The sequence below is a fragment of the Elephas maximus genome, chromosome 1 (assembly GCF_024166365.1).
Source record: "Elephas maximus indicus isolate mEleMax1 chromosome 1, mEleMax1 primary haplotype, whole genome shotgun sequence".
NCBI lineage: Eukaryota > Metazoa > Chordata > Mammalia > Proboscidea > Elephantidae > Elephas > Elephas maximus.
The window spans coordinates 176016803-176032384 of NC_064819.1; the positions used below are offsets into that span (position 1 = coordinate 176016803).

General features: G+C 37.4%; 1 protein-coding gene across 1 annotated transcript in view; it reads right to left on the reverse strand.

Moving 5' to 3' along the window:
* Positions 1-7129: 7129 nt before the first annotated feature.
* Positions 7130-15582, reverse strand: part of WASF1 (WASP family member 1) — a 96726-nt gene continuing 88273 nt past the window's right edge. The window contains exons 7-9 of the mRNA XM_049898704.1: positions 10544-10723; positions 8664-9292; positions 7130-7760 (exon numbers count right to left, since the gene is read on the reverse strand). Coding sequence (XP_049754661.1) covers positions 7603-7760; positions 8664-9292; positions 10544-10723 — 967 coding nt within the window. The 3' untranslated portion in view covers positions 7130-7602. The remainder of the gene's footprint in view (positions 7761-8663; positions 9293-10543; positions 10724-15582) is intronic.

Consider the following 15582-nt stretch of genomic DNA (forward strand, 5'->3'; position numbering starts at 1 on the left):
AAGATTAAAAATTTTAAAAAGAAAAAAACACTCAAAACAAGGAATCATTGAAGTCAATATGTAAAAGGTCACAATAATCAGACAGAGGGACTAAATACAGGTGGCATAGAACTGCCATATGGAGAGGGAAACAAGGCAATATAGGACAATACAAGTTAGCTTTTTACTTAGAAAAATAGAGGTAAATATTAAGGTAACCACAAAGAGGTACAACAACTCCATAACTCTAAATAAAAACCAAGAAAAACGTAATGACTCAGCAAACATAAAGTCAAATACTATGAAAATGAGGAACACACAATTTACAAAGAAAAAGTCTCAGCACAAAAAAGTAAGTGGAAAAATGAAATTGTCAACAACACACATAAAAAGGCATCAAAATGACAGCACTAAACACATACTTATCTATAATTACGCTGAATGTAAATGGACTAAATGCACCAATAAAGAGACAGAGAGTCTCAGACTGGATAAAGAAACACGATCCGTCTATATGCTGCCTACAAGAGACACACCTTAGACTTAGAGACACAAACAAACTGAAACTCAAAGGATGGGAAAAATATATCAAGCAAACAACAAGCAAAAAAGAGCAGGAGAAGCAATATTAATTTCTGACAAAATAGACTTTAAAGTTAAATCCACCACAAAGGATAAACAAGGACACTACATAATGATTAAAGGGACAATTGACCAGGAAGATATAACCATATTAAATATTTATGCACCCAATGACAGGGCTGCAAGATACATAAAACAAACTTTAACAGAACTGAAAAGTGAGATAGACACCTCCACAATTATAGTAGGAGACTTCAACACACCGCTTTTGGAGAAGGACGGAACTTCCAGTAAGAAGCTCAATAGAGACACGGAAGACTTAATTGCTACAATCAACTAACTTGACCTCATAGACTTTTACAGAACTCTCCACCCAACTGCTGCAAAGTATACTTTTTTTTCTAGCACACATGGAACATTCTCTAGAATAGACCACATATTAGGTCATAAATAATTTCAAGACTTCTATGGGATAATATTTGAGGAGTAATCAGTGCTGCAAAATGTTTTAGAAAAACCAAGAGTTTAAGAAAAATATACCAGGCAAGAACCTATTTCAGATTTCTTAGGTTACTTTTGAACTGTGAAATTTTTAAGGTAAAAAGAAACGTGAGAAATAGACTAGAGGTTTGTTATTGCTTTTAATAAGTAATTTTTTTAAATATATATACCCTTTCTCCCTCACCAATTAGAAATACTAATAAAAATAGATATTTTAAATCTTAAAAAAAAAAAACAAGAGGGAGGAAAAAAAAGGAGGACCTGCATAAGAAACCTAGGTAGAAAGAAAACCAGGATGATGACAGCCTGTGGAGAAGGAATGTAAAGTCTTCAAAGAAAAGGGCAGGAAGATTCATCTGTATGACTTGACAATCCAGGAGCCTGTGAATGCACTTAAATAATGAGAAGAAAAGGAGATCAAGCTAGCATTATGACTAATTAAATGAGAAGAACTTCCACATGGGAGTTTAATCATTGGATTAGGATATTACGGAGATGGGTTGATCTCCCTCCTTAGAGACAGTCCTTCCATTTCACCACACAGTCAAAACCCCAACTCCAGGTGAATTCAACTGGTTCTTTCTGGCAATTGTTCTCAGACTGCTGGAAAAGAAAAGTCATATTTCACATATTGGAGCTGCTATAAATCCTTGGTCATCAACCTCAGCAAACTCTTCAATATTGTCTGACAATTTATTTCCCTAGAAAGCGCTCTCATTTTTCACAATATTTCAAACCTTCTCTACTTTTCTTAAAACTGTTGACACACCTCCTACTCTCCAGCCACCTTGAGCAGCTTGGTCATCTACTTCAAAGAAAAAATAGACACCAACTTTTTTACATTAGATTTTCAAATCTGCTTACACACCCATCCCTTTCTCTTATCTGAAGAAGTGGCTTCCTTCCACAAATGTGAGATTTATTCTCCCTCCAATCATGTCAGTGATCCTGTCTCACTGTCTTGTGTCCCAAAATGCATCACTGGTTCCTTATACAATCATGCACTACATAGCATCCATTTGAGTAATGTCCGATTGCATATACGTCCATGGTCCCATGAATCATGAATGTTCTCAATGGCATCTAGAATGGTGAATCCTTTCCAGAAGGTTTTCAATTTACTTTGCCTAGATCCTTCAGAGAAATCACTACCTATGGGCTATTGCCTTACAAAATGTATTTCTTAATAAAAAGACTTGAAAGTTAAAATTACTTCTTGAACCATGGGCTGCAGAATGGATGTTGTGCTAGCAGGCATGAAAACAACATTAGTATCTTTGTATACCTCCATCAGAGCTTTTGGGGGACCAAGTGCATTGTCAATGAACAGAAATATTTTGAAAGGAATCTTTTCTGAGTGATAGGTCTCAACAGTGGGCTTAAAATATTCAGTAAACCTTGTTGTAAGCAGATGTGCTGTTATCTGGGCTTTGTTGTTCCATTTATAGAGCACAGGGATAGCAGAATTAACACAAGTCTTAAGAGGCCTAGGATTTTCAGAATGGTAGATGAGCATTGGCTTCAGCTTAAAGTCACTAGCTACATTAGCCCCTAACAAGAGAGTCGTCCTGTCCTTTAAAGCCAGGCACTGACTTCTCCCCTCTTGCTATTAAAGTCCCAGATAGCAGCTTCTGCCAATATAAGGCTGTTTTGTCTACACTGAAAATCTGTTGTTTACTGTAGCCACCTTCATCAATTAGCTAGATTTTCTGGACACCTTGCTGCAGCTTCTACATCAGCACTTGCTGTTTCACTTTACACTTTTATGTTATGGACACACCTTTTTCCTTAAACCTCATGAACCAACCTCTGCCAGCTTTAAACATTTCTTCTGCAGCTTCCTCACCTCTCTCAGCCTTCACAGAATTGAACAGAGTTAGGGTCTTGCTCTGGATTAGGCTTTGACTTAAGGGAATGTTGTGGCTGGCTTCGTCTTCCATCCAGATCACTAAAACCCTCTCCACATCAGCAATAAGGTTGTTTCACTTTCTTACCATGCCTGTGTTCACCAAAGTAGCACTTTTAATTTTCTTCAAGAACTTTTCCTTTGCACTCACAACTTGGCTAGCCAGCGCAAGAGGTCTAGCTTTCCACCTCTCTCAGCTTCCCCCAACATGCCTTCCTCAGTGAACTTAATTATTTCTATCTTTTGATTTAAAGTGAGAGATGTGCGACTCTTACTTTCACTTGAACACTTAGAGGCTATTGTAGGGTTATTAACTGGCCTAATTTCAACACTGTTGTGTCTCAGGGAATAGGGAGGCCCAAGCAGAGGGACAGAGATGGGGGAATGGCTGGTCGGTGGAGCAGTCAGCACACACACAATATTTATCGATTAAGTTTGCTGTCTTATATGGGCATGGTTCGTGACACCCCAAAACAGTTACAATAGTAACATCAAAGATCACTATCACAGATCACCATAACAGACATAATAATGAAAAAGTTTGAAATATTGTGAGAATTACAGGTGTGACACAGAGACATGAAGTGAGCGCATCCTGTTGAAAAAATGGTGCCGATAGACTCATTCAATGCAGCGTAGCCACAAACCTTCAATTTGTAAAAATTGCAGTACCCGTGAAGTGCAATAAAGCAAAGCACAATAAAATGAAGTATGCCTGTGAAAGAGTTCTGAAATCCTAATTGGAGAATGAGATGTTAACGGAGGGAAATGGACATAGTGAACCCCAACAGCTTCCCGCACGCAACATGTATATCTCATGTCTCTTGTATACAAAGCAATTGTGCTGCCAGGAGTATAACAGTACAGTACATATATAACCTATAATACATGTATGTCTTGACAGTCATAATAAATGCCTGCTACTGGTTTATGTCTGTACTGTACTTTCTATCATTACTTTAATGTACACTTTCCCTACTTACAAAGAAAAAGTTTACTGTTTAACAGTGTATACTTCGACTCATAGGCAGCAGCATCCAACCTTGTGTATGAGGTGTCACTTGAGAGCTGTATCTCTGATATTCTTTCGAAAATATGACCGTAAAGTGCACCATAGCTCCCAAATGCAACAAAAGAGTGCAAGTAAGAGCAACAGCAAAAGGCAAAGAAGTATTGATTTGGGAGTAAAAAAAAAGGTATCCCAAATAGCTTTGCTAAGTATATACTATGGTGTTTGCACAATGTTCAAATCACATAACATCCTATTTCATAGAACTAACTGTGGATGTTAAGCGGCTTGTGACCGTATTAGTAAGGCAGGACCCTAGGGGTCATCCTTGACTCCTTCCTCTCCAATCACCAAATCCAGCATATTCCACATCTTAAATACCTCTTTAATCTATCTCCTCTGTCATCACCATCCTTATCTCTCACCTGCTATAAAAAACCTGACTGGTCTGCTGACCTCCAACCTTACTTCTAATTCATATAACCTTTTATAGTCACAAAAATGCCACCTCCTCTATTTTATTGTATTTTATGTGATAAAATACAAACTTCTTAATAAGGTTCCTAAGATCTTTTCGTAACTTGCTCCTGTCTACTTTTTTCCATGCCCCTCATTGCATACTTTGTACCAGCTATACTTCAATTCCTTCCATGTACCTCTCTCATACCTCGTTTTCAGGCACATATGTCCCCCTTGTCTGGGAGATTCCCCACCCTCACTTTAACATTTGTCTGCCCAGGTCCACCTCAAACCTAAGGTCTCCACTTAAATGCCATTTCTTTTTGGAGGTCTTTCCTGATTCCTAGACTAGGTTTGCTCTCTGTGCTATGAGTTTCCCTAACATAACAGTCATTGTTCTTTGTTAATTTATCTGTATGCTCAGAAAGTAGGGCTCTGTCTATTCACTGTTGTGGCTCTAATACCCAGCAGTCTCAAAACTGCAGGCATCAGAAAATTTGACAAATAAATAAATAAAAATAAACCACCAATAATAGGATAAATGCTTCTTTATCTAAAATGGTCTAGATAAATAGTTCATACAGATTTTCTTTAAAATTAGAAGTGTAACATTTCATGAATCTCATAGGTAAGAATAAAATGGACATTTTAAGTAATATTGGAAATGATTATAACTATTGTGATTTGATGGTTCTTGTCTTTTATATTGTATACAGGCCAGAAAGGTGAATGGGAAGTTTTATAAGTGATGTCTGGAGACATCAGCACCCTATATCAAAAGCAGCAATATTAAAAAAATATAGCCTAAAAGCAGGATAGGTCCCTAAATAAGAAATTTATCAAAAAATCTTTGAGTACAACACACCCATACACAAGGAACACATTTATACAGATACCATAAAAATACTCAAAATCATTACCATTAAACAAATTTTCTATTACAGAAAAAACTATAAATATCCTGAGAAGGATGACTTCAATAAATGCTCAGTTGTGCTCAAAAATTTTTTTTCCTGAGGGGAAAAAAAGGCAGAGCAGCTGGCCTTACAATAATGAGAAAAGGTATTGATAACTGTCTTTAAAAAAAAAACTCTCTGAAATGTTCATTCAAGGCTGGTATTCATTCTTTATTCAGAGCCTGGTTGTCAGGCTTGAAAAGCAAGAGATTACTGATGCATTTTACAGCCGAGTTGTGAAGAACATAAATTTGTTCTTAGTACAGCAATGAATAAAGGGAGGAAAAGGCATCTTCTTTGTATTTCAAGGGACCTATGCATTCCATTTGGCTTCATTAAGATGATTTCTGTGAATTACAGTTATATGAAGGAGCTCTGGTGATACAGTTGTTAAAGTGTTTGGCTACTAACCAAAGGTCGGCGGTTCAAACCCACTACCTGCTCCACTGGAGAAAGATGTGGCAGTCTGCTTCTGTAAAGATTTACAGCCTTGGAAACCCTATGGGGCAGTTGTATTCTGTCCTATAGGGTTGCTATCAGTCGGAATCGACTCGACAGCAGTGGGTTTGGTACCGTTATGACACAACTTAGAAATACCACAATTTGATGTTTTGTTTTCATTAGTTCCATGCAACAAAGCCATCTTTAAATCATGATTTTGCATAATTAATATCTTGCATTGCATTTCTTTTCCCTTTTTTTTTTTTTCTTCTTTTTACTAAGTAGATATACAGAGATCATGGATTCTAAAACGAATTTATTGAGCTATTTAGGAGCTTTATTTTATGCTCGTGTCTATTTAGGCAGGTGGTTTTCAAAAAAGATGGGGTCAAGGTGACTATAAAGTCTTCTTCTAGGCAAAACTACCCAAAAGAGCATTAGGAAATGTGTTTTATGTCCAAACTGAACCGCTAAATTGAAATTGTTCATCATTTCTAGTCTACCAATACTGTAGGTCATTAATTATCTGCCTAAATCTCTGAATTATCAAGTTGCCAAGTGACCTCATGTATCACTGTATAGGATAAAACCCACCTCTTGATGGGAACAGCTAAAAACTGCATTATAAATGGGTAGACACTTCTGCAATCAAGCTACCAAAATCTCATTTAGTCTTCTCTTCAGACTAAGTACTCTGATATGAATGGTGCTTTTCTCTCCTCCCATCTGGACTCTGGAAACACTAATAACTCATTTTACCACTTTGAAAAAACTTGCTACACTGAAGTCAAGGGGTGCTGAAATTAGATAGCAAGTTGAGATTTTAAGAGCAGGAGTTGAGACATGCTGATTTTGTAACTTTATGAAAAAAATTATGTAAAAGCTGCCTTACATATTAGACAATATGAATCTGTATAAATAAGAGGGAATTACATACTTTAAGTTATAATTTATTTTTTCTAATTTTAGTTTACTAGCTATGTATTTACAGCCTACAAAAAAAAATTTTTTTTATAGTATTTGATAAATTACCAGAAAATCTTACTGAAAGAGAAACGCCTATGAACTTTTAAAATGAACCATTTATTAAATCAGACCGTTATTCTTAACAGTTATGGAAATTACATGTATGTTTAAGTCAGAGTATTTCACATGGAAAAATTTTCAACTCTTACAGGCAAGCAAAATCGTACCACACAATATATAAGTGGGAAGGGGGCACTGCTAAACATTCAAATAAGGCAAGTATTTAAAAACAATAAAACAATAATTAAACAAAAATTCAAGCATTCCTTTAAGAGAATTCAACACTACAAGCTAAATGTACTTTCTGAGTGTACTCATACAGCCAAGGCAGTGTTTCTTCTTGTAAAACACACGGAAATGTAATAAGGCTCTTTAACAGATACAGCTGCCCTCCAGGTTCAATCTCAGTTGCTTTCTTTAAATTAAAATTCACAAAGTGCACAATTAATATATATCGAAAAACTGAATCTGCTACTCTAACAACAGCTGCCCATGCTTAATACTTAGTGGTTTATTTGATCAAATTCTGTCTTTTCTGGGGAAAAAAATAAGATAAGCACTATAAAACACTTAGTTTGAGATGTATGCTAGGATTTTTCTTAGAAATCAAAAACCATGGAGGAAAGGGTTATTTATCCTAAGGAAAATAAAGCCAAACACTAGAATGCCCAAACATTTCCAGAGAACGAGCACCACAAAGGACATCTGCATTCAGTGTTATAACATCTGCTGATGCATTTTTCTCACTCCAGCCAATCTACTTCGTCAAACTCTGAATCATCTTCTGAATCACTATACTCCACCGCAATACGGCGAGACAGGATGGTGGCAACATCATTCTCAATGCGTTCGTGTTTAGCTTCCTGTTCACGCTGTTCTTCTACTTTGCGTAGCTGAATACCTGATATAGTAAAGCCAACCATTTAGTATTTTAAACCAAAATACTAGATGCTAGATATTATTAACCTTCTGGAATAAAATCAAATTCCCCAAAGAAATACTAAAAGTAAAATATAAAGCTATATCTATTAGAAAGAATTTGAAGGAATCATATTTAGAGAGGCATTAAATCTTTCATTACCTTATCATCTGTGATATTAGCTGGTGAAACTTATCAGACTTTTCAGTGGATAGCTACAGTTTATTTATCTATTACGTCCTACTGTACCTCCCTGTTTACCACCGCCTAAAAACAATCAGGTGATACATTTCTTCTATTACCTCTATAGTCAAATAAATTAAAAATTGTTGAGTACATTTTCTGCAGCTTTATTCCCTTTTGTGCTTCAGGGAAAGAAACTATTATTTTGATAGTCTTAGTGCCTGGCATATAGCAGTTGCTTAAGAAATGCTGAGGGAACCAATGAATGAACATGAGAAGTCTTTCTTTTGTTACTAACGGAAGAACTTTAAATTCTTTAAAGGCCATCTGGTAGAGCAACAGTGTCACCAAATGGACAACCTTAACACTGAAGAAAACACCATTTTAAAGGAATTAATATACGTATTAGATGTAATACAAAGGATTTTAACTAAATATCCTGTAACATTTAAGTCTGGTATTTTCAATTTCTCATTTACTTGAGAAACATTTTAAGTATGAAAACTAAGCGATTAAATGCGATATATTTCCTAAAAATGATTTAAAAAAATAAGTTGGACATAATTTTGCTTTTGAAAGTCCATTTGTGCAAAAACATAATGATCTAAAATTTTATAAATGAAGAATACAGTATTATCTCGAATATTTAGAAAGTTTCTAATGTTGCTACAGCAATGCTATTAATAGCCCTAAGAAAATTACCTTTTCGTATTGCTTCCAGAAGTACACTCCTGGCATCACTGATTACAGGTAGGGTTGATGGATGACGCTTTGGCTCAGAAGCAGGTATAACTTGCGATGGAGGAGATGGAGGCATTAATGGAACATGGGGACCCGGAGCAGTAGATGGAGTTGGATGCAGCCCAGAGGGAGGATGAGCAAGAGCTGCAACTGTGACAGGTGACGATGGCCGAATGCCAGAAGGAGGCAGAGGAGGAGGTGGCGGGGGAGGAGGTAGCCCCTGAACTTCACCTTGTGGGAGTGGATGAACTGGTACAGTCTCACATACTGGGGCAGCTCTAGCTACTGGAGGAGAGGGCTGTACTAAAGGAGGTGCAATTGGAGGAGGAGCTGGGTGAAGAACTCCAGGGGCAATCTGAAGAGGAGCTGGAGGTGGTGGTACTGCTGGAGCTTGCAAGGCAGTGCTTGGAGGTGGAGGTGGGGGAGGTACTGGTGGGGGAGGAGTTGAAGTCATTGAAGCTCTTAGTGAAGAAGTTGACAAGGCAGATGGAAGAGGAGGTGGAGGAGGTGGGGGGGTGGGGCTCACAAACACAGGTGTTCTGCCTGTAGCTGGTGACTGAGGACGATTTTCTATCAAACCTGTAGCAGAACTGAAATGACAAAGAGATCCTAGCAAGTTATTAACAGAAAAACCTAAAGAGAAAACCTAACTGCACAAATATAAATGACTGTCAGTAATTACATCAAAGTAGAAGCTTTAACATGTTCCTACAGAATTTTAAATTCTTCAGCAGTATTTAAAATTAAATCAGAACTAAAAAAAATTATACCAACAAGAAAATTGGTGCTTTGGTTTGTAATATTCTAACCAGTATTATCCTCTCATCCAACTGTCATATATGGCTCAAGTATTTTATGCTTAAAATGATAAATGAAAACTCAATTCTACACTGTGATATAAGTTTCTGTAATGACTCAATATTCATCACATTATAATATTTGTAGCAATATGTGTGGCCAATACGATGCTGTATTTTACTGAAACTATTAAGTGATTTCAGATAAATCAATAACAACGAATTACAAACCACAAAAGAAAATTTCTGGTCCTCTTCCCACCTGAGTGAGGAACATCAAATTAGTCAGCGACAAAAGGTTAATTTTTTACCTAAAAATTATAACCAAAACTCCCTGCTGTCGAGTCGATTCTGACTCGTAGCGACCCTATAGGACAGAGTAGAACTGCCCCATAGAATTTCCAAGGAGCACCTGGAGGATTTGAACTGCCAACCTCTTGGTTAGCAGCTGTAGCACTTACCCACTATGCCACCAGGGTTTCCAAAAATTATAAAGCTGATCTCTACTAGAAAAATTTCTGTATTTTGAAATTTATAATTTGGATAATAACTGACAAAATTAAACTTTAAAATATCTTTACCAAAAAATTAAGAGCACTGTCTATTCTACCTCAAATTTTTAGAGTATTTCCCCTAACATCAAAAAAGCATGACCACATCTTTGGTTTCTATTTCTCAGCACCTTAGATTCACCCTTTGATTACTATACTACACATCGTGTGCTTGATACCAAAGCTACAACAAAACGAAACGCACTTTAATCTTTAAACTGAATTCTTACTTTTCTCAGGAGAATATTTGAGCTGGCAAATTATGGTCTACATGCCAAATATGACCCACTCCCTGCTTTTGTGGCTTTTCTGAAACACAGGTTCATTTGTTTATGCATAGTTTATGGCTACTTTCATGTAATAACAGCAAAAATTGAGTAGTTGAGACAGAAACTATATGGCCCACAAGCCCTAAAATATTTACGATCTGGTCCTTTAAAGAAAAACGCTGCCAATTCCTGAGAAAAAACATCAGGTGCTTGGCTCAACATACCTGATACACGTGGGTATGGGTTTCGCATCTCCTGCTCCATGCACTGGTGGAGGTGGAGGCGGTTCATGTGGTCTGACTAAGACCCTTTCCTCAGCTCTAGTCAGAAGCTCACTCATCTGACTAAACGGCAAGGCAGAAAGTGAATAAGATCCATCCATATGATCCACATACGTCTGAGGTCTAAAAAAAAATATACACGAAATCAGTGCATTTTTCTTGAATTACTAGTGAAACGAAGTTTTCTACATGAGATATTTAAGGGTTATCCTTTGAATACCAAAATTTTAACCACTATTAAGAAATTTCAGAAAAACATTACATAAATTCTGCTTTTAAAACAAAGAATGCTGCTTATAATGTAACCTTTCCTTACTAATTTAGATTTACTAAGATAATCATTATTTTATTATTTTATAATGGAGCACTAATCCAACTCATAACAATGAAAACATTACACGTACAACCAAAAATTAAACCCAGTGCCGTCAGGTCTATTCCAACTTACAGTGACCCTATAGGACAGAGTGGAACTGCCCCATAGAGTTTCCGAGGAGCACCTGGAGGATTCAAACTGCCGACCCTTTGGTTAGCAGCCGTAGCACTTAACCACTATGCCACCAGGGTTTCCCTAACATGACACGTGCAATCTGATAAAAAAGGAAAGAAAATTAATTTTTTTTTTATTAACTTTTATTAAGCTTCAAGTGAACGTTTACAAATCCAATCAGTCTGTCACATATAAGTTTACATACATCTCACTCCCTACTCCCACTTGCTCTCCCCTTCTTGAGTCAGCCCTTTTAGTCTCTCCTTTCGTGACAATTTTGCCGGCTTCTCTCTCTCTCTATCCTCCCATCCCTCCTCCAGACAAGAGTTGCCAACACAATCTCAAGTGTCCACCTGATATAATTAGCTCACTCTTCATCAGCGTCTCTCTCCCACCCGCTGACCAGTCCCTTTCATGTCTGATGAGTTGTCTTCGGGGATGGTTCCTGTCCTGTGCCAACAGAAGGTCTGGGGGGCATGGCTGCCGGGATTCCTCTAGTCTCAGTCAGACCATTAAGTTTGGTCTTTTTAAGAGAATTTGGGGTCTGTATCCCACTGATCTCCTGCTCCCTCAGGGGTCCTCTGCTGTCCTCCCTGTCAGGGCAGTCATCGATTGTGGCCGGGCACCAACTAGTTCTTCTGGTCTCAGGATGATGTAGGTCTCTGGTTCATGTGGCCCTTTCTGTCTCTTGGGGTCTTAGTTGTCGTGTGGCCTTGGTGTTCTTCATTTTCCTTTGCTCCAGGTGGGTTGAGACCAATTGATGCATCTTAGATGGCCGCTTGTTAGCATTTAAGACCCCAGACGCCACATTTCAAAGTGGGATGCAGAATGATTTCATAATAGAATTATTTTGCCAATTGACTTAGAAGTCCCCGCAAACCATGTTCCCCAGACCCCCGCGCTTGCTCCGCTGACCTTTGAAGCATTCATTTTATCCCGGAAACTTCTTTGCTTTTGGTCCAGTCCAGTTGAGCTGACCTTCCACGTATTGAGTGTTGTCTTTCCCTTCACCTAAAGCATTTCTTATCTACTGATTAATCAATAAAAAACCCTCTCCCACCCTCCCTCCCACCCTCCCCGCCTCGTAACCACAAAAGTATGTGTTCTTCTCAGGTTTACTATTACTCAAGATCTTATAATAGTGGTCTTATACAATATTTGTCCTTTTGCCTCTGACTCATTTGGCTCAGCATAATGCCTTCCAGGTTCCTCCACGTTATGAAATGTTTCACAGATTTGTCACTGTTCTTTATCGATGCGTAGTATTCCATTGTGTGAATATACCACAATTTATTTACCCATTCATCCGTTGATGGACACCTTGGTTGCTTCCAGCTTTTTGCTATTGTAAACAGAGCTGCAATAAACATGGGTGTGCATATATCTGTTTGTATGAAGGCTCTTGTATCTCTAGGGTATATTCCCAGGAGTGGGATTTCAGGGTTGTATGGTAGTTCTATTTCTAACTGTTTAAGATAACGCCAGATAGATTTCCAAAGTGGTTGTACCATTTTACATTCCTACCAGCAGTGTATAAGAGTTCCAGTCTCTCCGCAGCCTCTCCAACATTTATTATTTTGTGTTTTTTGGATTAATGCCAGCCTTGCCGGTGTAAGATGGAATCTCATCGTAGTTTTAATTTGCATTTCTCTAATGGCTAATGATCGGGAGCATTTTCTCATGTGTCTGTTGGCTGCCTGAATATCTTCTTTAGTGAAATGTGTGTTCATATCCTTTGCCCACTTCTTGATTGGGTTGTTTGCCTTTTGTGGTTGAGTTTTGACAGAATCATGTAGATTTTAGAGATCAGGCGCTGGTCAGAGATGTCATAGCTGAAAATTCTTTCCCAGTCTGTAGGTAGTCTTTTTACTCTTTTGGTGAAGTCTTTAGATGAGCATAGGTGTTTGATTTTTAGGAGCTCCCAGTTATCGGGTTTCTCTTCATCATTTTTGGTAATGTTTTGTATTCTGTTTATGCCTTGTATTAGGGCTCCTACGGTTGTCCCAATTTTTTCTTCCATGATCTTTATCGTTTTATTCTTTATGTTTAGGTCTTTGATCCACTTGGAGTTAGTTTTTGTGCATGGTATAAGGTATGGGTCCTGTTTCATTGTTTTGCAAATGAATATCCAGTTATGCCAGCACCATTTGTTAAAAAGGCTTTCTTTTCCTCAATTAATTGACACTGGTCCTTTGTCAAATATCAGCTGCTCATACGTGGATGGATCTATGTCTGGGTTCTCAATTCTGTTCCATTGGTCTATGTGCCTGTTGTTGTACCAGTACCAGGCTGTTTTGACTACTGTGGCTGTATAATAGGTTCTGAAATCAGGTAAAGTGAGGCCTCCCACTTTTTTCTTCTTTTTCAGTAGTGCTTTGCTTATCCGGGGCTTCTTTCCCTTCCATATGAAATTGGTGATTTGTTTCTCTATCCCCTTAAAATATGACATTGGAATTTGGATCGGAAGTGCGTTAAATGTATAGATGGCTTTTGGTAGAATAGACATTTTTACTATGTTAAGTCTTCCTATCCATGAGCAAGGTATGTTTTTCCACTTAAGTATGTCCTTTTGAATTTCTTGTAGTAGAGCTTTGTAGTTTTCTTTGTATAGGTCTTTTACATCCTTGGTAAGATTTATTCCTAAGTATCTTATCTTCTTGGGGGCTACTGTGAATGGTATTGATTTGGTGATTTCCTCTTCGATGTTCTTTTTGTTGATGTAGAGGAATCCAAGTGATTTTTGTATGTTTATTTTATAACCTGAGACTCTGCCAAACTCTTCTATTAGTTTCAGTAGTTTTCTGGAGGATTCCTTAGGGTTTTCTGTGTATATAATCATGTCATCTGCAAATAGTGATAACTTTACTTCTTCCTTGCCAATCCAGATACCTTTTATTTCTTTGTCTAGCCTAATTGCCCTGGCTAGGACTTCCAGCACGATGTTGAATAAGAGCGGTGATAAAGGGCATCCTTGTCTGGTTCCCGTTCTCAAGGGAAATGCTTTCAGGTTCTCTCCATTTAGAGTGATATTGGCTGTTGGCTTTGCATAGATGCCCTTTATTATGTTGAGGAATTTTCCTTCAATTCCGATTTTGGTAAGAGTTTTTATCATAAATAGGTGTTGGACTTTGTCAAATGCCTTTTCTGCATCAATTGATAAAATCATGTGGTTTTTGTCTTTTGTTTTATTTATGTGATGGATTACATTAATGGTTTTTCTGATATTAAACCAGCCTTGCATACCTGGTATAAATCCCACTTGATCAGGGTGAATTATTTTTTTGATGTGTTGTTGGATTCTATTGGCTAGAATTTTGTTGAGGATTTTTGCATCTATGTTCATGAGGGATATAGGTCTGTAATTTTCTTTTTTTGTAATGTCTTTACCTGGTTTTGGTATCAGGGAGATGGTGGCTTCATAGAATGAGTTGGGTAGTATTCTGTCATTTTCTATGCTTTGGAATACCTTTAGTAGTAGTGGTGTTAAGTCTTCTCTGAAGGTTTGGTAGAACTCTGCAGTGAAGCCGTCCGGGCCAGGGCTTTTTTTTTGTTGGGAGTTTTTTGATTACCGTTTCAATCTCTTTTTTTGTTATGGGTCTATTTAGTTGTTCTACTTCTGAATGTGTTAGTTTAGGTAGGTAGTGTTTTTCCAGGAATTCATCCATTTCTTCTAGGTTTTCAAATTTGTTAGAGTACAATTTTTCATAATAATCTGAAATGATTCTTTTAATTTCATTTGGTTCTGTTGTGATGTGGTCCTGCTCGTTTCTTATTCGGGTTATTTGTTTCCTTTCCTGTATTTCTTTAGTCAGTCTAGCCAATGGTTTATCAATTTTGTTAATTTTTTCAAAGAACCAGCTTTTGGCTTTGTTAATTCTTTCAATTGTTTTTCTGTTCTCTAATTCATTTAGTTCAGCTCTAATTTTTATTATTTGTTTTCTTCTGGTGCCTGATGGATTCTTTTGTTGCTCACTTTCTATTTGTTCAAGTTGTAGAGACAGTTCTCTGATTTTGGCTCTTTCTTCTTTTTGTATGTGTGCATTTATCGATATAAATTGGCCTCTGAGCACTGCTTTTGCTGTGTCCCAGAGGTTTTGATAGGAAGTATTTTCATTTTCGTTGCATTCTATGAATTTCCTTATTCCCTCCTTGATATCTTCTATAACCCAGTCTTTTTTCAGGAGGGTATTGTTCATTTTCCAAGTATTTGATTTCTTTTCCCTAGCTTTTCTGTTATTGATCTCTAGTTTTATTGCCTTGTGGTCTGAGAAGATGCTCTTTAATATTTCGATATTTTGGACTCTGCAAAGGTTTGTTTTATGACCTAATATGTGGTCTATTCTAGAGAATGTTCCATGTGCGCTAGAAAAAAAAGTATACTTTGCAGCAGTTGGGTGGAGAGTTCTGTATAAGTCAATGAGGTCAAGTTGGTTGATTGTTGTAAGTAGGTCTTCCGTGTCTCTATTGAGCTTCTTACTGGATGTCCTGTCCC